Genomic DNA, 26,239 nt, shown 5'->3' with positions numbered 1-26,239 from the left:
TCCATAAACTTTTTTTTAGAAGGAAAAGCACCAACAGAATCTTCCTGTGTGGAGTTTTGTTCATGAGTTGAAGGCCACAGGTCTTAAAAAGTGGCCAAGCTCGAAATATTTGGCACTGCAGATGGTCAGTCCTCCCCTCATAAATATTCGCTTAGTGAACTTGTTTTCTCCATTGGAAAAAAACACTGGCTTACAACCAGTCCTCACACTTATGACTGTTGTATCATCCACACACACACACCCAATCACGTGACCAGAATTCAGGAGCTTGACAAATAGCCTGTATTTATGACGGGGGCAGCTTCCTGGGGTTGCGTGAGCTCAATTTTTTGACCTTCTTAGCTGCCTTCCTGAAAGCGGTCAGTGGGGAAATGTGGATTTGCTTAATGCCATGCAATTCAGTTAACCACCATGGCAGAAAAAAGATAAAATCAAAAACGGATCACTTAATAACAAATTTTAATCATGTGACCACGGGTATGTACGTGAGAAAGTCACTTTTTTTCAGTGCTGCTGTAGCTGAACGGTCACTAAATGAATGGTCATAAGTCAAAGACTGATGGCACCTAAAATGAAAAATATGAATGCCATTTCTCTAGTTACCCATCACATAGTGAAATCTAGTTATCAAAGCCTATCAACTCAAAAAAAATGCTTGCTTTCTGAGTTGGGCGGGGTCAGACTAGATGATCTCAAGGCCTCCAGGATTCTAGGACATTTCTATCATTTGTGGTTGAAAAATAATTTATTTAAGGAAAGTCATGGGGCCAGCGAATACAGGTAGTCCTTGACATACAACCATTCGTTTAGTGAGAGTTTAAAATTTGGACGTTTGGCAACTAGTTCATATTTATGACAGTTGCAGAATCCTGGGGTCGCATGATCCCCTTTTGTGACTTTCTGACCAGCAAACTCTGGGCAAGCCAGATTCATTTAACAACTTTGAACAAAAGTTCACAAAATGGGGCAAAACTCAACCGTCTCGCTTAGCAACAAAAATTTTGGCCTCAGTTGTAAGTCGAGGACTCTTGTAATAATACTGCTAGAATTTGGAATCCATACACACAGAAAGGGCTTCCATCAATACTTTTATTGATGATCATAGTACATTTTAAATTCATCCACAACCGTGGATCCACAAATAATTCTTTTATGCTTGCAATTCATCCAAGATCAAAACATTATTTTGAAGTCAGCCATAAACATGTCTTTTTTTACGCATTGTAGTGTCGGAATCAGTTGAAATTAGCCACAAAAACTACAGGCTTTGTGGAGGGGATAGGAGGAGAATTCAACTGGGCTGAAGTAAATAATAATAATAATAATAATAAAGTTTAAGTTGTCCACGAGTGCTAGAGTTGGGTCCCAAACACCTTTGGGCCCCTCTTAATTTTGGATTTCTTAAAGAGCAAGGTTTCTCCACCTGGACAGCTAGAAGACGGGTGGGACTTCAACTCCCAGAATCCATTGCTGGCAGGGGGAATTCTGGGAATTGAAGCCCACCCATCTTCCAACTGCCCAGGTGGAGAAAGACTATCTCAAGACATTTGTGAAATAGATCCGTTCTCTATTATCATGCTAGATTTTTGCAGAATTTGTAAAAATCCAACTAAGGCACAAAATAAAATTGCTGGTGGGAGTTGTGACTGTTCCCCATCCCCAAGGCGGTGCCCGCAGGCAGAACATAGGAAGCTGCTTGGGGATCCGGAGTGCAAGTGAGAAGGAAGTAAAAGGCAACGTATTCCCCCTGCACAAAAGAGGGCTGGCGCACAACCAACCGCCCTGGTGTACAACTGTGTTTACAAAATTAACACAGGTTTCCCAGAGCGTGCTGGCAAAGAAAGGGATTTCTCACAACCTCTGGAACAAACATATTTTGCTTGGTGCTCCAGCTGAGCAAAGAACCAATTTTCGAATCCCCCATTGCTGTATCACTGAACTCGTACCAGTCCTCACTGGAGTCCTGTTTTCAACACACACACACACACCCCGGTTTAGAAATACTGCAACAAAAATAAAATAAAATCCGGTCTTTGGAAAGTCACACCTTGGGCTCCTGCCCAGCTTATTTCTCTTCCTCCAAATCGGGAGTGACATTGATTCTTTCTATCGTGCAAAAACATTCATCGCTACCAAATATTTTTCCGCATATTGCACAGATGATGCTTCTGTTTTTCTTGTGCTGTTTTTGGTGCCTTTTTGCTGCGCTCTGGAAGTGGAAGAGCTTCCCACACTTGAGGCACTTATAGTTGTATTCTTCGTGGGATTCTTGTGGGGTGGATACCTTGTTTAAAATCTTGCCGCATATGTTGTAGGGGTACACCGTCGTGTCTTTAGAAGTGCTCGGACGCTCAGCCAGGTCGTCGTCGAAAGGCTCTTGTGTTCCGACCCTGCTGGGGAGCCCCTTTGTGGACAAGTCCTGGGGCTTTGGGAGCTCCTTTGTGGACAAGTCCTGGGGCTTTGGGACCCCGTCTTTCTGGCAACCTTGCACATGAGCCATGAGCTGCCACTTGTACACAAACTTTTCCCCGCATCCCGAACACTGGTTCAACTTCTTCATTGCAGAGACTGTCACCATCAAACTGCAGTAACGCTTGCTGGTACCCCTGCCGGCACCAAAAAATACTCTGTTTTTTACCACTCCTTGGCCTAGTCTGGAATGCACGGAGGATCTCTTGCCACCATCGGACGACGGGTGTTGGGCAGAACCCGCCGAGTCCCCAGTGCGGCTTGACCCGCTTGCATCCTGCCTGCCGGAAGCCGCTTTATCTTTCAAGGCAGGACTGAGCGGCCGCCTTTGCTTCTGACGACAATATCTATAGTGCACTTCCAAATTAATCTTCAGTTTGAATGGTTGTTTGCACCAACCACAAAAGTAGAGTTTTTTCTTCTCGGGCGGGACTTCCGGGGGAGAGGATGGATTCGTGCTCGGTGCCGGAGCTGGGGCCACAGCTTGCCCACGCGAGCCTGAGGGCTCTCATCACAAGTGGCACCTGCAAATAGCATTTTTTCTGGGCAGGGTGTTCTGCGTCCGTGGCAAAATCACGCTGGGGCAGGGTCGTCATCCAGTGAGACTGCAGCTTGGCAGACTTTTCTGGCACCACAACAGGCACCAAGGGCATAGGCAGAAGCTCAAGCCACACGTAGCATAGGCTTAATATGTTCCCTAGCCTCGCGTGTCTTAAAGCCTGCTCCATTGTTTCTGTACATAGGTTTCCGCCAGAATCGGGCACGCTCCCTTGCTCCATTGCCAATACGCAAGACTGCCCAGGAGGCCCCTGGACTTGGCTAAAGGAGGTGTCCAATTCACTAGAGGTGTCGTCAAGAGGGCTGTCTGTCTCCATTTTTTCTGGAGGAAAAAGGGAACGTATCATTGTGACCAGAGGAAAAGAGGAGTCTTGTGTCCAGTCTTGGTAAAAGCCCCCAGCCGACTCTAGCTGATTATGATATAAGAAGCAAAGCATGACCGACAGTATGTCATTCAGGGAGACGTGACCACCTGGAGATCATAGTGCCATAGGTTAAGAACGAGGAAGAAAAAACACGGTCAAAAAAGGTCAACACAAATGATAATCATTTCTTAAACAATGATGGAAATGTCCATGGAGGGATCATCAGGAGCTGAGAAGGATATGTTTTAAGAGAAGGGGAGAGGCGGGATGATTAACCTCTTTGGGTGTTTAATTAAATTTTCCCACCGGGAGAAGGAATTAATTCCCAATTAAAAGAGCATTCCCCAAAGCAGGCAAACCTGCCACCAGGGCGTTCTGGCTTGACCGCAAACATCTTCCACACCTGCAGGACTCCGAAGTCTCTTGCCGCCCCCGGCGGAGATGATGGGAGTTGTAGTTTAGAGGACGGTAAATCGGAAAAGACGGAATTGGGGCAGCAGCAACCACTGCTACCGAAGGACAGCCCCGGGATTGTTCGCCCGTACGGTTCCCGTACACTTCACTCACCTATAGAAGAGATCTCCGGAAAGGCGTCTTCTATCAATCTCCGCAACACTTGGAGGTCCTGGCATTTGTTACTTTCACACCAGGCTAGGATTTCGCTTGGGGTGACCGGGCATCCTTGAAGGGAAACAGGCTGATCAGAGAAGATGCTGCAAGGTTCCCGGTAATGTCAACAATGTCTGGACTTCAACTCCCAGAATTCCCTGCCTTCCATCCACCTGTCCCTCATTCCCGGATGGGACGGCAGAGGTGCTGGGGACGGGGGGTGTTGTAGTTAAGCTTTCACAGATAGCCTCTTGAGGGACACTTGTCTAAATTGGGGATCTCCAGCCTTGGCCGCTTGAAGACTCGTGGACTTCAACTCCCAGAATTCCTCTGCAAAACTAGCCGAGGAATTCTGGGGTTGAGTCCACAAATCTTCAAGCGAGCAAACTGGAAACCTGTTGTTACCTTTCAACCCTGCCTCTCATCAGGGTTTTTTTTTTTTTGTCCGTTCCTCTTCACCCCCTCCAAACAACAACCCTGCCAGGCAGGCTGGCCCAAGAGGAGGAAGTCCTTCCTAGGAGCCTCTCCTGTGGCTGAGCAGGACTCGAACCAAGTTCTCACGCTTCTATAGACCAGCCTGTCAGCCTCGAGTTCAACCCGCATCCCGCAGTCCGGCCACCCCAAGCCCCGTATCGCCCCACTCACCAATGAAGACCAGAGATTGGTAGTTTTCCTTCAACATCTCCCAGTAGAGCTGTTTTTCTTCAGTACTCAGCACTTGCCATTCTTCTGGTGAAAAGAACACGATGACGTCCTTGAAACTGATCACTGTCGACCCCTCCATGGAGAAAGTTTGCATGGGAGAAAAAAAACAAGCAAGTAGATTCCCCTACCTGATTTTGGGGGGTAGGGGGGAAGGGGGGGGGGAATGAGGATGGAGACTTGTGGCGGGGTGAGGGGAGAGTCAAGATCCGGTCTTCAAAGATAAGTTTAAGTCAGTTATGCTGAAACCTCATCAGCTCCAGGGCGACCCTTGGGGTCCCTTCACACATGCAAAGGTTGAAACCCGGGTTCAGGGGGCTGATGGCACAGAACAAAGCATCCGCTCTGCTTCCTTGCCAAGTGGCCCGCAGGAGGGTTCACGGGACATACCTTTTAAGAGGTGGTTAGTTGGCAATAGGTTGTTGCGCAAACTCAAGCCTCGGTCTAGCCCAGGGATCCCCAAACTTGGCAACACTTGTGGATTCAACTCCCAGATTCCCCCAGCCCGATTATGCTCGGCAGTACAAAATTTTAAGAGTCCCTGACTTACCACCATTCGATTAGCCACGATTCAAAGTTACGGTGCCACAGAAACAAGTGGCTTAGGCCTAATCCTCACACATACAACCATCACAGAATCTCCAAAATTCGAATGCTTGGCAACTGGCATGAATATTTATATATCCGGGGATCAATGTTCAGGCACTTGGCCGCTGGCTTATGACAGTTGCCGTTGTCTTGGGATCATGGGATTCGCTTTTGCAACCTTCTGACAAGCAGAGTCAAAGGGGAAGCCGGTTTCATTTAACTACTGTGTTACTAACTTAGCAACTGCAGCAAGAAAGGTCGCAAAGTGGAACAAGAGACCCTTAACAAAGGTCTCACTTAGCAACAGAAATTTTGGACTCCATTCTAGTCGTAAATAAGCTGCAGCTTCCTGGGGTCACGTGATGACTATTTGCGACCTCGCTAGCCAGCTTCCAACCAACGAAGCCAATTGGGAGGGGGGATTCGCTTAAGGACCAAGTGATTCATTTAACAACAATAGCAAAATAGGCAGTAAAACTGAGTGCTCCTCACTTACCAGCTTTGCTTGGTAAGAGAAATTCAACTTGGTTATGGCTGTAAATCAAGGACCAGATTTATTTCCACTTGAGCCCATACAAATAGATCCGATGCATTGAGAGAACCACTTAAAATAAATTATTTTGGGGACAAAGCCATAAAAGTTGTCCACCAGGTCTTCAAATTGCTTGGATTTATCCTACAGGGCTCACGAGAGCGCAAATTTTTCTGGGACTCAAAAACTTTTAATTACACAGCCAGAATTGTTGACATCCTGTCAGCGCCAGATGCAAAAAACTAACCTTCTCCCAAAGTTGTAATCACTTTACACCCGCCTTGTCTTTTGAAAACAAAAAAGGAACTAAACACCGGAAATAAGAAAAATCAACAAATAGGCTAATTTATCTGACATTCAAACCTACAAAGCTGAAGAGCCAAAAAGCAAAGCTTAATCTATAAAACTGGACAATTTTCTATGGAAACATTGGGACATGGTGCCTGATCACAATTTAAGTCATAACAAAATTGAGTTTAGACATCAAATCCCACTGGGCTTTTTCAAAGCTGGCATATTTCAAAAGCCAAATGTGACTCTTCAAATTACAGCCATTCTTTTAGTGACTGTTCCCAGTTCCAACATCACTAAAAAAAGGTGATTTGGGACCATACTGTCATCCCTGCCCTTGGCTTACAAACAGCTCATTCAAAGTTACAACAGCATTGAAAAAGGGGACTTGTGACCATTTTCCCCACTTATTGACCACTGCAGTGTCCTGGGGTCACATGATTTCCTTTTGCAAAAAGTCAGTGGGATAAACAGTTTTACTTAACAATCATGTCAGTAACTTAACAATTGCATTTCACAACAACTGTGTCCAGAAAGGTTGTATAATGAGGCAAGACTTATTTAATGGTTGTATCTTTTCTTTTAGGAACACTGAGAGTATCTGCACCAAGACAAATTCCTTGTGTGTCCAATCACACCTGGCCAATAAAGAATTCTACTCTACTAACCATCATCTTGTTGGCAAGGGAAATGTTGGACTTCTTCGTGGTTAAGTGGAGGAAAACTACAGCAACATGGGTGGGATAGAAATTTAATTCAATAATTTATTTTAGCAAAACTAAATATAGACTGTAAAAGTAATAATAAGTTGCCCAGGGTCATTTGAAGGGAGGCTCAGCCAATCTCATTGTATACATGTTGTACTCTGACAATAATAATTATAGAGATAACAATTAATAATAATTGTAGAGGCACAAGGATGGCTTAAAATTACTTTTAAAAAAGTGAAACTAAAAGTAAAAATTAAAATTAAACTGAAGGTTAAGTAAAAAGTACATGGTCACATGATCAAAATTTGGGATACTTGGCAACCAACTCAGTTATGCCAGTCACAACCTCGATGAATCCTTTTTGCAACCTTCCAGCGAGAAAACTCAATGCCTAAACCAGGTTTACTCAACAACCGTTGTAACTTAACTACAGGAATTTACTTAACACCTGTGCAAGTGGGGGGCGGTGTTAAAATGAGGATGCAAAGATTCAACTAACATCAGTCTCACTTGAGCAATGTCAATGTTGGGCTTACTGCTCCACTGCTGAGGACTAAGAGTAAACCAATCATTTCTAACCCTCCCAGAGTTACCTTATAGGAAACAGGCGGCAAAAACAATTTAGCAAAGATTGAAAGGTAGAAAGAATGTAGAAATTTCTTGTAATGGCTTATTTGAATAGTGAGCCACCCAGAGTTGAAGACAAATAAATTTAAAAACCAAGGAATTAATCTTTAAGCTGCCCAGAGACGCTTTATAGAGAGCGGGGCGGGGGGGATTTTAAAAAGTAAAATACATAAAGTGTAAAGTAATTTAAAAACGTAGCATAAATGAAAGTTCAAGTTCAGCCTCGCACTTGTAGCTACTAAGAGTAAGCCTTCGAGTAGGGGTTCCAAGATTTTGGCCCGACTCTTCAGACGGTCTCTGCAAAGACCCTCTTCCCCAGCTTGACTCCTTGCCGGGCTAAGCCATCATCTGGTGGTCTCCCATCCCGGCTGTCCCCACCCGAGCGGCAGGACCCTTCCCTTCCCAAGGTGCGGACCCCCCCCCCCCCGAGGATGGGGAAACGGCCAGAGAGGAGGGAAAGTCAGAAGTCGGAACTCCCCGCGTTGCAGTCTTTGCGACTCCCAGGCGGGTCCGTGGGCAAGAGGGAACCCCGTTGAAGCGGGAACGCCGACCGGCAATTCGCCCACCTACCTCTCCCTGGGCTCGCTCGGAGGCGGCGGCGGCTGCTGCTCTATCGGCCATCCCGACGGCTCTCCGGCGCTCCGAGCTGGACCTCGCGCGGTGGGAAGGACGGAGGCTGCCCGGCGTGACGCTCACGGTGAAACCTCCCGGGTGGGTTTCAATCGCAATTTATAACTCCCAGCCCGGAGCCGGAAAGAAGCCGCTGCCGGCGAGACCGCCCCCACCCACCCCCCACCCCACCCCTCACGAACACGCGCCTCCCCGTTTCCCGTTGCAACACGTGTCCGCGTCCCGACGTGCAGGTGGCTCCTTTTTTTTGCGACCCGGGTCAAGGGAATCTGGAGGCTTGGCTGGGCGCACCGTTATCCAATAAACACTTTGTATCTAGTATTTATTAAACGTATCTATTCAATAGTATTGATAACATTTATTTATTACCCCTTATCTATTCAATATTATTAATATTTATCTATTACATTTGTAATATTATTTATCTATTACCCGTTATCTATTCAATATTAATGAACCTGCCTGTTAAATATTATTAAACATTATCGATTAAATGGTCCTAATACAAATTAATACACGAAATAATTTATATTGTCAAAAATCAAGAAAATTAAACTTTATTAATATTTATCTATTACCCATTATCTATTGAATATTAATGCACTTGCCTATTAAATATTATTAAATATTATTAAATATCGATTAAGCAATACAAATTAGCACATGAAATAATTACTTATTCATCCAAAGTTAATAAAATTAATCTTGCCTATTAAATATTATGTATATTTATCTATTTGCTGTATCAAATATTGTTAATGAACGTCTGTTGAATATTAAACACTAATCAAATACTACTGATACAAATTTCTGCAACACACACATATATTACACATGTACCTATGTATGTATATGTATAATTATGTGTAATGTACACATATGTATAATGTATATAGAACAGAATAGAATAGGACCTTAGAGGTCTTCTAGTCCAGCCCCCTGCTCAAGCAGGAGAACCTATACTATTTCAGATAAGTGACTGTCCAGACTCTTCTTAAAAACCTCCAGCGATATGAAGCACCCATGATTTCTGGTGGCCAGCTGTTCCACTGGTTAATTATTCTAAGTTTTAGGAAGTTTCTCCTTAATTCCCGGTTGCTTCTCTCCTTGGTTAGTTTCCATCCATTGTTTCTTGTCCTGCCTTCCGGTGCTTGGGAGAATAGTTTGACTCCCACTTCTTTGGTGCAGCCCCTCAAATATTGAAATACTATCATGTCACCCCTACTCCTTCCTTTCTCTAGGTTAGCCAGACCCAATTCCTGTCTAGGTGTAAAATGTTGGTTTTCTCCACATTCGATTTCGTTTTGTTGGGTGGGGCCCATTGTTCAAGTCTGTCAAGATTTTTTTGAACCCTGAGCTGGAGGGGGCGGGGGGCGCTATTCCAACCAGTTTATGTAGGTTATGCTTAGGTATACATGTACATATGTATGTATAATACAATAGTGTATAGGGCATCCACTGGTGTGTATATTTAACATTCAAGCCAGCAGCCATCCAGAATGAAAGAAAAACGAACTTCATGAGGCAAATTAAAGAGTGCAGAGAACGCGCAGAAGAAAAAAAGGCGGGAAAAAAGGGGGCAACCCTTTTTACGGACGGCGACCAATCACAGCGCAGATTGCCTCAGGCGTGAGTCTGCCTTCTCTGGCTAATCGACCACAAGTGGGTGTTCAGCTGGGCTGCGCGCAACTTCCCTGCTCCAGCTACTACATTCGACAGAGGCTAACAAGAATAGAAAAATCAGAGGGCTAAAATGGTGTACTGGTTTAATCGTGAAGTAAATGTTTTTTAAGGAGGAAATAGGAAATATTTGAAACCCAAATTAAATATTGCCGTAGGAATTTAAATGTTAAATTCGTGGCAGCCAGAGGAATAACGGGGCCTCAATGAAGCTATCCGAGTGGGGGATAACTTAACCCAGCCAGCCGGTCAACCTGTCCCTGTTCCCAGCTTGGCCAGCAAAAGTGGCCTCGCTGTGGGGTCCAACAAATGCTTTTACTGGTCTCTCAGCTCCCCACGCTCGATGAACACAACAGAAGGGTTTCTAGCCAGCATTACTGGCTTATGATGGCTAGCTGGCTATGAGGGCTTGGCACACCCCACCCATACCTCCTACAGATGTGCTCCAGCAACCATTTTCAGGGTCAGGCTTCATGGTCTCTGATCCAGCTGCAGCTGTCTCTCCTTCCTGATCCTCCACTCATACGCATTAATACCAACACCCAGTACCTGACACCCATTTTGTGGCAACCCCAACATCTCAGACATTGGCATCAGCTTTCAAGATCAACCATCAACACTGACGATGTCCCTTAGTTGTATCATGAAACTTCTGCAAGAAAAGCACCCAGCCCAGAGAGCACCTGGGACCCCCATAGTCATTCTCCTTTTCCTCCTTTGCCTCCTCCTCCCTGCAACCTCTCCTCCCTTCTAGCACTGATGGTGTTCCCTAGTGGGGTCATGAAACGCCTGCAAGAAAATAATTGAGCTCAGAGAGCACCAAGGATCCCACAACCTTCCTCCTCCTCCTCCTAGCACTGATAATGTTCCTTAGTTGGGTCATGAAATGTCTGCAAGAAAATAATTGAGCTCAGAGAGCACCAAGGATCCCACAACCTTCCTCCTCCTTTCTAGCATTGATAATGTTCCTTAGTTGGGTCATGAAATGTCTGCAAGAAATTAATTGAGCTCAGAGAGCACCAAGGATCCCACAACCTTCCTCCTCCTCCTCCTAGCACTGATAATGTTCCTTAGTTGGGTCATGAAATGTCTGCAAGAAAATAATTGAGCTCAGAGAGCACCAAGGATCCCACAACCTTCCTCCTCCTTTCTAGTATTGATAATGTTCCTTAGTTGGGTCATGAAATGTCTGCAAGAAAATAATTGAGCTCAGAGAGCACCAAGGATCCCACAACCTTCCTCCTCCTTTCTAGTATTGATAATGTTCCTTAGTTGGGTCATGAAATGTCTGCAAGAAAATAATTGAGCTCAGAGAGCACCAAGGATCCCACAACCTTCCTCCTCCTCCTCCTAGCACTGATAATGTTCCTTAGTTGGGTCATGAAATGTCTGCAAGAAAATAATTGAGCTCAGAGAGCACCAAGGATCCCACAACCTTCCTCCTCCTTTCTAGTATTGATAATGTTCCTTAGTTGGGTCATGAAATGTCTGCAAGAAAATAATTGAGCTCAGAGAGCACCAAGGATCCCACAACCTTCCTCCTCCTCCTCCTAGCACTGATAATGTTCCTTAGTTGGGTCATGAAATGTCTGCAAGAAAATAATTGAGCTCAGAGAGCACTAAGGATCCCACAACCTTCCTCCTCCTTTCTAGTATTGATAATGTTCCTTAGTTGGGTCATGAAATGTCTGCAAGAAAATAATTGAGCTCAGAGAGCACCAAGGATCCCACAACCTTCCTCCTCCTCCTCCTAGCACTGATAATGTTCCTTAGTTGGGTCATGAAATGTCTGCAAGAAAATAATTGAGCTCAGAGAGCACTAAGGATCCCACAACCTTCCTCCTCCTTTCTAGCATTGATAATGTTCCTTAGTTGGGTCAGGTTGGGTCATGAAACGCCTGCAAGAAAATAATTGAGTTCAGAGAGCACCAAGGATCCCACAATTCAACACTGAGATACAAATACTCTCTTCTACCAAGACTAGCCCTCGGTAGAACAGCCATGAATGCCTTGGAAAAGAGAGTCAGGTGCCATATGTCCTATATAACAAAATAACAGAAGACATGGTATACCCTGTGACGGAAGAGAAAGATGAACAGGAAGGAAGAATTTTGGTGCTGGGGAAGGCTCATGGCAAATGACTCAACTCAAACAATCTTTTTTTAGATACCCCCAGAGTGACAGTGAGGGCATCATTAGAAGATCTGAAAGACCAGGTTAGGAGAGATTGCCATGGGGAAGATCTACCTTTGTGGTCATGAAGAATTAAAACTGATGCGATGAAACATAGTCATTAATATAGAGTGTCCAGTTTCTGGAAAACTGCATGACCCTGGAGAGGATAGAAAGAAAGAGAAGAGGGCAACTAGAAGCTATGTGGTCACTAGAGTCAACACCAACTATAATTGAGACGTTGCTAAGTGAGACGTTGGTTAAATGAGTTTTGCCCTATTTTACAACCTTTCTTGCCATCCCTAAGTGAAGCATTACAATGATTGAGTCACTTGGCCGTTAAGCAAATGTGGCTTCCCTGTTGACTTTGTCAGGTCGCAAAAACAGATTATGAGACCATAGGACACTGCAACTGTCATAAGTTTGAGTCAGTTGCCAAGCACCCGAATTTTGATCACATGACCATGGGGATCCTACAACAGTCAGAAGTGTGAAAAATGGTCCTAAATCCCTTTTTTCGGTGCTGTTTAAGTGGTCACTGAATAAATTGCCGTAAGTCGAGGACTACCTGTAAATGCATTATTTGTCAGCCTTTGTGTTCATATCTATCTGCAAACATCTCCGAAGGGAATGAACAAAAAAATGCAATTTACTCTATTTTTTTGGTAATTTGTCTTTATTTGCAATGCACCTTCAATACAAAACTACATCCTGAAAAGAACATTTCTCTGTGTGGGCTATAAATATATTGTTCGTTTAAAAAATAAAACGAGACGGCCCACATTTTATTGAGATAAAAGGAAGTTTTAAAATCTTAAAAGCAGCAGAGGAGAGACCCCAGGGAGATCAAATTAATACGGTTGCTGCAGGTCAGACCTACAAGATTTCATTTGAAAATTCGAAAGATTTTCCTGCACTCACAATAAATGGGAATCAGAAAAGGAAGTGAAGAGGAAAAGAAAGAAAGGAAACAACTGGCGGCTCGAACAAGAAGTCCCACGGAGTGCGAGTTACACAATGTAAAGTTTTCCGCATAAATGGTTCCATCCGTACATCTAAAAAAAAAAACATCTTTTTTTTAAAGCACAGGATCCATTTCTGCTGCTATAAGTTGCTTATAGAACTTATAGTTCTGCTGCTATAAGTTGCGAGTCACTCTGTCAGAAACCGATGGGAAAGTATAACTCTGCAGCCGGCGGCATCCAACAGAAGCACAAGAGACACACTATGCCTTGTGCACCCAGCAAAATGAGGCCGCTTTAGTGTCTTACATGCAAGAAATAATATCCTGCGCATGTGCACGTACCATGTAGGTGCACCAGTAGAGGAGGAAGGAAGGAAGGAAGGGAACTGGGGGTCAGAAAACTTTTCAGACCCGTCTGTCCTCTCCCCAAAAGGGCAGGATCTTTTTGTACTGGCATTTGTGTGTGCGTGCGCATGATTCTTCACCATCAGCTGAAAGGAGTGAGACTTTTGTGGTACTTGGTTGCAAGTAGCTATAGGTCGCCTCTGCACGCTGTCGTGTCCTTTCTCGGAAATGGTGTTATGGCAGTTGGCACAGATTCTTGCTCAAATTGAGTCTGCCTACTCCAGCCCATCTGTCCAGCTGTTTTTCCACACCAGGAAAAATTAAGGCATAAGACTGGGGGCTGCTGAGGGAGTACTGGGGGCTTAATTGGACCGGGCTGAGAGGCTGGGCTCTCTCCGCTGCTGTAGGACACTAAGTAAGACCGTCACCCCCCAACCCGGGCAGGAGTCGCTGGGCCGAGGCCTCGGCACTGTGAGTCCTCAGGTGGTCCTTGAGAGACTCCTTGTAGCGGAAGCTGCGTCCGCACTCAGCGCACTGGTAGGGGCGTTCACCCGTGTGAATGCGCTGGTGCTTGAGCAGATTCTGCTTCCGGATGAACCGTTTCCCACAGACGGGACATTGGAACGGGCGCTCGCCCGTGTGCAGCCGCTGGTGGTTCTGCAGGTGCTCCTTGCGGCTGTAACACTTGCCGCACTCGGCGCACTTGTAAGGGCGTTCGCCCCGGTGGGTCATCTGATGCCGCACCAATCCCGAATGGCAGTTAAAGCTCTTGCGGCACTCGGCGCACTCGTACGGCCGGGCTTGGCCGTGGTGACTGCGCTGGTGGACTTTGAGGCTCTTTTTCACCCCAAACATCTTGCCGCACTCACTGCAGCCATGGGGCCGTTCGGCCGAGCCCTGAGAAGGGCCCAGGATGCTTTGCAGCTCACTGTCTAACTCCAGAGATTTACCCGGCCTACATTTGGTGGGGCTGACGGGCGGCCCACGAGGAGCCTCATAACCTTCTGCTGCTGGAGGGACGGCAAGAGCGGCTGCTGCAGGCGACTCTCCCTGGAAGAGCATCTCCCGAGGCCTCGCCGACTCTTCCGGGCACAGGCGCGGCTGCTCCGCTTTGATGGTCATCCCATCTCCAGCTGGAATAGAAAGCGAATGGAAACTGAAATCATTTACAACGGTACCTCGGTACGCAGCGTTAATTGGTTCAGGAAGGCGCAATGAGTTCCAAAAACGGTGAGTACCAAACACATTTTTGTCCTAAGGAATAATGTAGAAAGCTGCAAGGTAGCCGACAAGTTGTGGGTTGAGTAACAAATGATGTGTCAAGATTGGAAAATGCTCAAGCTTCCTGTGACTATTATTGCTAAGTCAGTTTGAGTTGGAAAGGACCTTGTAGGTCATCTAGTCCAATCCACCACCACCACGGTCCATGATGGTGAATGTGCCCGAGGTGGCACACACAGCCCGCTCTGTGGGCACAGAAGCCGTTACCCCAGCTCAGCTCTGCTGCGCATGCGTGCCTCCTGCCAGCCAGTTGCTCTTCGGGTCTCTGCCACACATGTGAAAGAGGGTGGGGCGCGTGTGGGGGGCAGGGCGCATGCACAGGGGACGTGTGTGTGTGTGTGTGTGTGTGTGTGTGTGCAAGGGCAGGGCACATGCACAGGGCACATACTTGGGGGAATGCATATGTATTGTGTTCTGGGGATGCGCACGCACACATGAATTCTGAGCACTCAAATGTTGAAAAGGTTAGCCATCTCTGCCCTACGCCATTTCTGACCGATGGCAGTCCAGCCTCTTCTTGAAAGCCTCCAGGGATGAGGCTCCCACAACTTCCGAGGACAACTTCTGTTCCATGGGTGGATTGTTCTCCCTGTCAGGAAATTCCTCTTTATTTCCAGGTTGAATCTCTCCTGGATCAGCTTCCATCCATTGTTCCTTGTTTGGCCCTCAAAGGTGCCTTGGAAAACAGGTTGACCCCCTCCTCTATAGACCACACCTAGAATACAGCATCCAGTTTTGGTCACCACACTATAAAAAAGATGTTGAGACTCTAGAAAAAGTGCAGAGAAGAGCGAACAGGATGATGAGGGGACTGGAGACTAAAACATTTGAAGAACGGTTACAGGAACTGGGCTTGGCTAGTCTAGGGAAGAGAAGGACCAGGGGGGACAGGAGAGCATCTTCCAATCTTTGAGGGGGGTCAAGCTATTCTCCAAAGCACCTAAAGGCCAGAGAAGGAATAATGGATGGAAACTGAACAAGGAGAGGTTAAACCTGGAAACTTTCTGACAGTGAGAGCAATCAACCCATGGAACAGAAGTTGCCTTGAGAAGTTGTGGGAGCTTCATCACTTGAGGCCTTCAAGAAGAAACCAGACTGCCACCTGTCAGAAATGGTATATAGGGTCTCCCGCTTGGGTGGGGAGTTGGACTAGGTGACCTACAAGGTCACTTCCAACTATGTTAATCTATCTGTCTCTATGACAGCCCTGAAATATTGGAACGCTGATATCGTATCTTCCCTGCTCCTTCACTAGATTATGGCCCCAGTGAATTGTCCTTCATACGTTTTAGATTTTTCAACTTGCCAAAGGGCAAAGGGAGGGGGAGGTGAGATAAGAGTGTGGAGGCTTCAGTCTTCAACCGTGAGAACCAAGGACACTTCTGCAAATGTCTGCCAAGATGTGCACCGTTATCAAAACAAAAGGCTGATTCCCAATTGGGCAACGGCAGGAGGGGATGAAACTCAGCTTTGCAGGGCTGCGCGGGAAATTTAAGAGCCGTCTTTGCTTTTCTTCAAGTGCTGAAATGATTAATAAAGTTTTGCTTTTGGGATTTTAAAGTTCCCGAAGGGCTGCTTTTATTGCTCTTACGTTCAGGATCCAAAAAGATCTTGGCAAACTTGAACAATGGGCCCTATTCAAAAAAATGAATTTTAATGTGGAAAAAAGCAAAGCTTTACATTTAGGCAGAAGAAAAAAAAAAAACCAAAGGTTTAAGTACAGATTAGGTCAGACCTGGCTTAAAAATAGTGAGAGGGATCTTGGAGTCCTAGTGGATGATCCCTGAAGCATTGAGCCAGGCGGTGTGCTGCAGCAGCCAGAAAAGCTCGCACCATCCTGGGTCGTATAAACAGAGGCTCAGAGTCAAGATCACGTGAAGAATTAGTGCTGCTCCGTAAATCCCTCGCAAGGCCATACCTACGGGGAATCCTGCAAACCATTTTGGTCAGTGTACTACAAAAAGGAGGTGGAGACTTTGGGGGGGCGAGGGGGGGGAAAGTGCAAAGAAGAGCAACGAAGAGGATCCAAGGCCTCGAGGCTAAAACACAGGAAGAACAGCCGCAGGATTTGGGTCTGGCCCGTCTGGAGAAGAAAAGGAGGACTCGGGGGTTGGCACGAGAGCAGCATTTCAGGATTGGAAGGTCTGCCACACAGGAGAGGGAGTCAAGCTCTTCTCCAAAGCAGAGGTCGCCAACCTTTGGGGATCTCGGGGACCACCAAACTCATCATTTCAAATCCCGCGGACCATTACTATGAATTTTGGCTGACGGTGGCTTGCTGACGCGGGTGGGAAAGTCGGCCCCACGTTCCAGAGCTGCAGGAGTCACAGGACGGGCCCTCTGGGTCGTCCCGGAGGAGCTGCTCCCCCACCTAAGTGCACCGGCCTGCCATGGACTGGAGGAGCTGCTCACTCTTGGGACTCCTGCAGCTCTGGAATGTGGGACCGACTTTCCCGCCAACGTCAGCAAACCACCCCGGGGCAGATTTCCCTCTCCCGTTGGTCTTACCTTCCAGTTCCAGCTCACTTGGCTCTACTCAAGGTAAGGTTTGCTCTCGGCCGAAGGGTGGGGGCCAGCGGGTGGGCGGGCCATGTGGGCAGCGCAGCCGTGTGTACCTGCGCAGCCTGGATTAATTGCTTGGGGGGGGGACATTTCTCTGCTGAGCACCAGCGGTCCCCAGCCCACCGGTTGGCAACCACTGCTCCAAAGCAGTGCTCCAAAGTACTGGTTATCCTCAACTTACGGCCATAATGGAGCCCAGAATTTCAGTTGCTAAGCGAGACATATGTTCAGTGAATTCTGCTCCATTTTATGACATTTCTTGCCAGAGTTATTAAGTGAATGACCACAGTTAATAAAATAGCAATCTGGTTATTAAGTGAATCTGGCTTCCACACTGATTTTGCTTGCCAGAAGGTTGCAAAAGGAGGGTCACGTGACCCCAGGACACTGCACTGGTCATAAGTATGAAACAGTTGCCAAGCATCTGAGTTTTGATCCCACAATCTCAGGGTTGGCTGCATAGATTGTAGGAAAAAGTGTGAGGAAAAAGTGAGGAAAAAGTGTCGTAAGTCATTTTTTTCAAGGCCGCTATAACACTGAACGGTCACTAAAGGAGCTGTTGTAAGTCGAGGACTACTTGTTCCATTGTAATCCCATAGAAAGGATGACAGACGTGTTTCTCAAACTCAGTTACTGTAAGACGTGGGGACTTCAACTCCCAGAATTCCCCAACCAGGCGTGGTGGGCAGGGAATTCTGGGAATCAAAGTCTAATCCGTGAGAAACACCTGCTTTAAAATTGAAAGATGGTTTTATTTGTTGTTTTTGTGGTAAAAAATAAAATAAAAAAATTCAAAAAACAAAAAAAGAGAAATACCTGCTTTATAAGTAGTCCTTGAATTATGAAGGAAAACAAGACTGAAATTTCCATCACAGGTCATTGTGGTTGTAAAGTTAAGTCAGACTTGATTTTAATGACTATTTTTACTACGGCCGTTAAGTGAAAACCGGAGTCGTAAGCACAATCTCGTTGTTCCAAACAGGTGGCTTTGGGGGCAAAGTATCCCAAAAGCGTCAGGAATTCTGATCAGATAACGATAGATCATTGCGACACGTTGTCAATTTGCCCGAATTGTGGCCATGTGGGCATGGGATGGTGCAATAGTCATAAGTGTGAGGACTCTGCTTTTTTCTTTCAGACAACTGCAGCAAGAATGGTCCTAAAATGGGGCAAGACTCATTTAACAAATGTCTCACTTAGAAATGGAAATTTGGGGCTCCACTGTGGTCATAAGTAGAGGACTACCTGTACTGTGAGCAAATGTTGCTCACTTATCAGACGTGCTTCCCATGAAAAAATCAACTCTCAATTGTGGTCATACATCGAGGATTAGCTGTATTTGTAGTTCAGCCCACCCAAATTGATCCAATGCATTGAGAGAACCACTTAAAATGACAAATTATTTCGGTGGGAGGGGAGCCAAGTTGTCCACCAGTTATTCAGACTGCTTGAGTTTATCCCATGGGGCTAATTGAGAAATTTTTCTGGGATTCAAAACCTTCAATTTTCCCAGCCAAAATTGTTGACATCCTGTCGTCGCCAGATGCAAAAACTGACCTTCTCCCAACACTGCAATCTGTTTACGCCCGCCTCTTATTCTGAAAACAAAAGGAACCCAAAACACTGGAAAGAAGAAATTATCGGCAAATGGGCTAATATATCTGACATTCAAACCTACGAGGCCGAAGAGGCAAAAGGCAAAAAAGCTTAATCTGCAAAACTTCTTTGGAACAAGGTGGCGCCTGATCACAATTTTAAGCTATAACAAGATGGAGCTCAGGCGTCAGGGCCCCCTGGCCTTTCCCAAACTGGCGTATTTCAAATGGCAAAAACCAGAATAAAGGGAAAGGGGCACCCCTTGACTTACAGCCACGCCTAGGAACTAGCCTTAGTAGTGAAGAAGGAATTCTGGGAATCAAAGCCTACACCTGGCCAAGGGTGGCAAACGGCTGCTTTATAAGTAGCCCTTGAATTAGGACCACAACTGAGATCGAAATTTCTATCACAACTCATTGCGGTTGTAAAGTCAAGTCAGACCTGATTTTATGACCATTTTTACCATGGCCATTAAGCACAATCTCATTCTTCCATATGGGGGGGGGGTGTTGGGTGCGTTCAAACTATCCAAAAAGTGTCACGAATTGCAACCGTGTAATGACAGATCCACTTAACGAACGTCTCTGACTTAGCGAGGGAAATTTTGGGCTCAACTCCGGGTCGTAAGTCAGGGACTACTTGCCCTGCAGCCAATAGCCCCCCACTGATGTGGGGGGGCGGGGGGGCAGTTGGTCAAGGACTCACCCGGCCCCACGTGCACAGGGAGGGTCTCGCTTTCTGACGCGTCCCATTGATGTCGGACACACGGATCATCTTCTTGCTTAATCCAAGATAGGAAGTCATGGGCGGACATGAGGCCCTGGGCACCTGCAGGAGAACAGAGAGGGGTGTGTGTGTGTGCTCAATTCGCAGAAGGGATTTGCCCCCAAAACGCAGGAGGGGACAGAGCCCAGAGAAACACACCAGCCCCACCAAGCAAGACCACCCACCCAGAGTCTCAGAATCACGCCTGTTTGCACCCGGGAGCGATGGGCCTTGTGCATTCAATTCGCCCCACTGAACTGAGCCTTTCTCTACCTTGGGGTGGACTTCAGTTCAGCTGGTTGGGAAATCCTGGGAGCTGAAGTCCAACCCTCTTAAAGTGGCCGAGCTTGAACCCTGCTTAAACCAACAGGCTGGGCCACCCGGTAGATTAAGCCACCGAAACAAGCCATGGTGAAATTCTATCCGTGCTGTTCCCTCCAGCCACCTAGTACCTTCAATGGGTCAGGCTGCCATAAATTGAAAATATCTGACCTTAAAAGCACCCGCAGCTGTCAAAACTCTGCCTCGTGGCTGCCATTTTTCCACCAACCTATACAGGAGGGTCAGAATCCGCCTCCCCCACCCCGTTTTGCCCCCCAACGGCAGCCCCCTCCCTCGCCCATTACCTGTGCACGGATCGGCCGCCAGGCCTCTGTCCTCGGAGAAGGGGCCTCCTCCGCTGAAGGCCCCCTCCTGCTTGATGCGCGTCAGGATATCCGGCGTGGAGGCCAAGGGTCCTGGGTTCGAGGGAGAGGTGAGGAGAGACTGAGGCAACTTGGAAACGCAGCCCAGGACCCCCCCCCCACGTGGGGCAGAGGGCAGCAGCCAGCCCCAAACCCTCCTCCACCCACAGGAGGAAGGAAGAAGAGAGTGGAAGGGGAGGTGGAAGGAAGGAGGGAAAGCAGGAAGGAGAAATGAATAGAATAGAATAGAACAGAACAGAATCCTTTATTGGCCAGGTGTGAATGGACACCCAAGGAATTTGTGTTTGGTGCAAATGCTCCCAGTGTCCATAAAAGAAAAGATACATCCGTCAAGAGTCAAGAATCATCAGGCACAACACTTAATGACGGTCATAGGGTACAATAAGCAATCCAATCATACAAGGACACAGTCAGTATAAATCGTAAGGATACAAGTAACACACAGTCACACAGTCACAAGTGTGAGGGGATGGGTGAGTGGGGGGGTGATGCATGAAAGAATGAAGGAGGGAGAGAGAAAGGAAAAACGGAAAGGATGGAGATAGGCAGGGAAGAGTGAAGGAAGGAAAGAATGACAGGGAAGGGGGGGAAAAAGGGAAGGAAAGAGTAATGCGTGGAAGAAGGGAGTCGTGGTGGGAGAAAGCAGGAGAGGACGGAAAGAAGTGTGTGTGTGTGTGGGCAGGGGAAGCTGGCTGGGAAGGGAGGCAGGAAGGAAAAGGTAAACTAGAACGAAGTCAGGAAGATAAGAGATTAAAAACTCTCAGCAGAAAAGGAAGAAAAGCAGAACAAAGTTAGTTTTGCTAAGCTGTGGGATCTCATCTCCAGCACTCTGCAAAGTAAGTGTTTTTTTTTTAATTGTGTGTGTTGTGCGTCCCAAACCTCACAATTTAGAATCGGGATAGAGCTGGAAGGGACCTCGGTGTCCAACCCTCTGCCCAAGCAGGAAACCCTTACAGAATGACAGAATAACAGAGTAGGATGGGACCTTGGAGGTCTTCTAGTCTAGCCCCCTGCTCGAGCAGGAGACCCTATACAACCCGACAACCCTTTCCAAACCAGAGCCCACCCCACCCCTCTGATCCCTTCCCTCCACACCTGTGCAAGGCACGGGGATTACATCGCGCTCCTTCGTGCTCGGCAGCTCCGGGACGCTGGATTCAGGCGCTGCCCGCTCGGCCCTGGGGTGCATCTCGGGTTTGGCGATGTTGATGTCAGTGCCTGGAAAACGGGGGCACAATCAAAAAGGCGGCTCACAGAGGGATCTCAGCTCCCCCCGTTGGGTTTCCCCGCCTTGCAGGGTTGCCGTTGCCACCTGAAAAAAGCCACCGGTCCACCAATACAGGCAGTTATTGACTTACAACCATGACGGAGCCCAAAGTTTCCGTTGCTAAGAGAGATGGTTGTGAAGGGAGTTTTGCCCTCGCATAAGACCTCTCTTGCCACGGTCGTTAAGTGAATCCCTGCAGTTACTGAATTAGTCACACGGTTGTTAAACGAATCCGGCTTCCTCATTGACTTTGCTTGTCAGGTTACAGGGATCGTTTGTCCCCAGGGACACGGCAGTTGTCATAAATATGAGACAGCTGCCAACCGGTATGAATTTTGATCATGTGACCACGGAGATACTACAACGGGCACGAGAGAGAAAAACAAGTGAAAAGTCACTTTTGTCAATGTCGTAACTTCAAGCAGTCACTAAACGAACTGTTGTAAGTCGAGGACTACCTGCAATACTTCAAAAATTCAAAAAAATGAACCTTCACATAGTCCTTGATTTACAACCATTTGTTTAAAGTGCCCCTTTGACATTCCAATGGTGCTGGGGGAAAATGAAGTGACTTAGAACTGATCCTCGCACTTGTGACCGTCACAGCGTTCTTGGGGTCACTGATTGCCATTAACTCCTATTTATGATGATGACACAGTCCCGGGTCCCACTATTGTCACTTGCAGCCTTCTAACTTTAAATTATCAGATAAGGGCATCCAAACTCGCTTAACTTGTGCTTCGCTTAACAACAGCGGCAATTCACTTAACAACCAGCGGCAAAAATGACTCATTGAACTGCAATGTTTAACGGACGTTCCGATCCCAATTGGGATTGTAAGTCGAGGACTAGCAGTAAGGACATATAAAGAGACCGGCGGTCTGCCGGTTAACCTGATTATACCGAGTGCTAGCAAGGATTCGTAGTTCTCCTTCATAAGATTGTTGTACATGTCTTTCTGCCAATCAGCCAAATTTTTCCACTCTTCGGCGGAGAAATAAACCGCGATGTCCACAAACGTAACCGGCATCTGCAAATGAAACAGAACAAGACAAAACAAAAGACTTCAAGAAAGGCAAAAGGTGGATTTCACACCCAGACCCTCAATATTTCATGCCTTCCCAATCATGAAGTCACATCGCTCCGGTTCTTCCCTGAAAAACTTTGCAAAAAAGATGAAAGGAAATTAGAGGATCACAGACATCCTTCCCAGATTGTTATTAATTAAATTTTTCAATTAAATTAAAATTGGCTTCCTTGCTAAAAAAAAGTTACCCAAAGCGAATCCAGTGATGACTGATAAGCAGCAGGCTGGTATTTTTCTTTCTAGTTTATATTTAATTTTTAAAGTTTCTTTTCTTTTTCAAAGTAAAGTTTTTTCTTTTTAAGATTAAAGATTGTTTTGCCCCTAAAAATGGCTAAAAGTGAGTTCAATCCAGTGACGATTCGTAAATAAACAAGATACATTTAAAATTTTTCCTTCTTAGCTTGTATTTTAATTTTGTTTCTTTTCAGGATTTCAGTTTTTAGGATTAAAAAATTTGCCACTAAAAAATAAACACTGGATTCGCAATGAAATCGTTTTTAGTTTAAAACTAAAAACTAAACTAAAAATGATTTCATTGCGAATCCAGTGTTTCGACAAGTTTTTTAAAAAATAGGTTTTAGTTTTTCTTCCTAGTTTATATTTTAATTTAAAAAAAAAATCATTTCAAGTTTAATGATTATTTGGTTAGCAAAAGATTACAAAAACTGATGACTGATTGGTAGAAAATATAAGATACATTAAAAAAAAAATCCCTAGTTTGTAACTTTCATTTTTAAAAATATACCTCCCAATTCAACCACCCTGCAAGTAGATTGATCTAAAGGAGGCGGGGATCTTAGGCAAGGTCCCCAAACTTGACCACTGTAAGACTTGCGGACTTCAACTCCCAGAATTCCCAGCTTAGCTGACTTAAAGCCAGTCAATTCTGGGAGTTGAAGTCCGCGAGTCTTAAAGTGGCCAAGTTTGGGGACGTCTGGTCTCAAGGAAGCTCTTTAAGATTCTCCCCACTTGGGAAGAAAAAATCAGGGTTTGTGCCCCGTGGGAAAAGTTGGAGGGCTGAGTCCATCAGCCTCCAGAGGTGTCCGGAGGGCAATTCCCATCCCACCCATCTGAGACACAACTGCGGTCCCAGCCCAACGGCTGGAAGCCACCAGAGCGGAGACGAGGCCCAGGGTGGTTCCTTCAGGAGGACCGTTTCCTCCCCGGGACTCCTCCTTCCACTCGAGGCACCGTCTCCCTTCCTCCCCGAGGACCCCTGACCTTGGGGGTTTCTCCCTTGGACCCCGGGGGCAGCCTGAGGACCCAGAAATTGCGGCTCTTGAGGAGGTTCTCCATGTTCTCCAGCCTCCTCTGCAGCAGGCCGTATTCCTGGATGAGGGTGCCCAAGACGGCCCACTTGTTCTCCAGCTGGTTGCTGAACTCCATGGCGGTCTTCTCACAATCCAGCAGTTTCTTCTCGGCCGTCCCGGACCGGCCTTCCAGGCTGAGCAGCCGGGTGGCCAGCAGGTCGATCTTCCTCTCCATGGCTTGGACGGTGGCCACCACGCTCCAGAGGGAGGCCTCGGCCGTGTGCAGCTGGGCCTCCCGCATGTGGCTGAGCTCAGGCACCAGGGGCGGCTGCAGGGGCATCAGGTGCTGCGCTTCCACGTTCCATTCCTGGAGCTGGAGAAGACCAAGGAGGAAGAGGAGGACATTGCGGAGCACCAGCCTTGCGGAGCTTGCGGCCTCCACCGGGGAACCTTCAGCCCCGAGGGGACGACTGCCAACCGCGGGGAGCCCTCAGCTGAACAACGGTCCTTTCAAACTCGCAACGGCACTGCGAAAGGGAGGCTCAGGACCGTTTCTCACACTTACGACCCACCGTTGCGGCATTCCCCAGGGACACAGGATCAGAATCCTGCTGCCTGGCAATTGACTCGCATTTATGACGGTCGCATTGTCTCTAGGGGTCACGTGACACACACACACACACACACACCCTTGGCGAACTTCTGACCAGCCAAGTCAAGGGGGGGGGGTGGCAAGTTGGATTTGCTTAATGACCGTGTGACTAAGTAGTAACCGAATTGCTTACTTAACAACCGCTGCAGCCACAAAGGTCGTAAAATGGGCGAAAACCCACTTAACAACTGCCTTGCTTAGCAGCAGAATCTGGGGGAGGGTTCAGCTGTGGTCGTAACTCGAGGACTACCTGCATGTGGAATCTACCAGCTGCCTTGTGGGTGATAAAACAGGGACCGAAGTCAGGAGGCCCAGAATTCCTGGTCAATGCGAGCATGCTGGCTGGGAATTCTGGGAATGGAGTCCCCAGAGCTGTGTGTGTGTGTGTGTGTGTGTGTGTGTGTTTTTCAGGCCAGTCTCTTCTGACAAGCCTGCCCTTCCCTGCAGGGCTGTTGTGGAGGGAATCACACCCAGGTTCGCTTTGAGGAGGGGAGGGGTCCTTGCAGAGCCGGCCTCAAAGGGGGGGCGCTGGCTCTGCCCCCCCCACAGGCGCTGCTGTTTCAAAGGAGAGGGATCAAACAGGTCCCTGGAGAAGGGAACCTGCTAGATCCCTGGGGTCATTAGGGGTCTCCTGGATCCTTGCGGGCGGGGGAGTCCCTGGATCCCTTGGGTGGGGGGAGAACCCTGGATCGCCCCGGGCACAGGGCCCAATCCTGGGAACGGGGATCTCCTTGCTCCCTTGGGGATGAGGGGGGTCTTCTGGATTCCTTGGGGTGGGGGGGCAGGGGAGGGGGAGAAGCGCAGAGAAGGAGGGTCGCCGGAGGAGAGGGGCACAAGGGATCCCCTGGAGTGGAGGAGTCAGGGGAGGGGGTTTCCTGGTTCCCCTGGGGGCTCGTCAGGGGATCCAGCGGGCAGGATGAGGTCGGGGCGGGGGCGGGGGGAATCTCCTTAATCCCTGGGACTGGAGGGGCAGCGGAGGGGGTCTCCTGGATGACTTGGGGGCGCCCGTGAGGGGATCCCGTGGAACCATCTCCCGGATCCAAAGGCAGCGGGGAGAAGGCTGGGATCACCTACGGCAGCCGGGGGAGCGGGGAAATCTCCCGGCTCCCCTGGGGGGCCGTGGGGGTCTCTGCCGTGGGAGGAGGGAGTTTGGGGGAGATCGAGGACCCCCTCCCCAAAACTTGCTCCAGCAGCATCCCCTCCCCTCCCAGCCCCCTCCCCATCTCCCCCTCCTCCTGCACGGCAGAGGCCGAGCCAGCAGGGCCGGCAGGTGGGCTAAGAAAGCCCCCCACCCATCCTTTCCCCTCCCCGCAAGCCCCAGTCCCCCCTCCCCCGGGCGGTTCGATCCTCCTCAGGAGAGACCCCCCTCAATGGGATCCCGCTGCCGGGCCTGCTGGGCGACCCCGGCCCGCCTCCCCCGGCCCGGCGGGGGTCTCACCTGGGCGGGGGCCCACTCCGCCATGGCGGGCAGCAGCACCGGGAAGGCGGAGGCGTCGCTGGGGCGCAGGGGCTGCGGGCCGGGCCGGGCGGGGCGGCGGCGGCGGCGGCGGCGGATCTGCCAGGAAGCCTCGGGCGCTGCTGGATCCTCGCCGGGAGGCGCCCCCTGCAGGGCTAAATAGGCACAGCCCCGCCCTCCGCCCCGCCCCGTCCCAGGACCGTCCCGGAGCCCCACCCATCCCCGCCCCTCGGATCCCCTCCGCAGGTGCCTGGCGGGGCGGCGCCGGGCACCCCGGCCAATTGGACCCCAGGGAGAGGGTCTCCGCTCGACCCCCGTCCCAGCCCCGAGGAGGCGGCCGCACACGACCTAGAACCCATGCTCCGCACCCCAAACCC

The 26,239-nt window shown here is 48.2% G+C and overlaps 1 protein-coding gene across 1 annotated transcript; it reads right to left on the bottom strand.

Moving 5' to 3' along the window:
* Nucleotides 1-12,590: 12,590 nt before the first annotated feature.
* Nucleotides 12,591-26,004, bottom strand: LOC113451208 (zinc finger protein 783-like). The gene is made up of 7 exons (XM_026722578.2): nucleotides 25,845-26,004; nucleotides 23,726-24,127; nucleotides 22,321-22,447; nucleotides 21,246-21,368; nucleotides 20,073-20,183; nucleotides 19,387-19,509; nucleotides 12,591-14,375 (listed from the first exon to the last, which is right to left on the bottom strand). Exons 1-7 carry the CDS (start codon nucleotides 25,866-25,868, stop codon nucleotides 13,654-13,656), a joined length of 1,632 nt encoding a protein of 543 aa, XP_026578363.1. The 5' UTR covers nucleotides 25,869-26,004; the 3' UTR covers nucleotides 12,591-13,653.
* Nucleotides 26,005-26,239: the final 235 nt, after the last annotated feature.

The sequence above is a fragment of the Pseudonaja textilis genome, chromosome Z (assembly GCF_049901715.1).
Source record: "Pseudonaja textilis isolate UNSWEBS1 chromosome Z, rPseTex1.2, whole genome shotgun sequence".
Taxonomy (NCBI): Eukaryota; Metazoa; Chordata; class Lepidosauria; order Squamata; family Elapidae; genus Pseudonaja; species Pseudonaja textilis.
The sequence above is the reverse complement of the archived record's forward strand: the minus strand, read 5'-3'. Positions and strand labels throughout refer to the sequence as shown.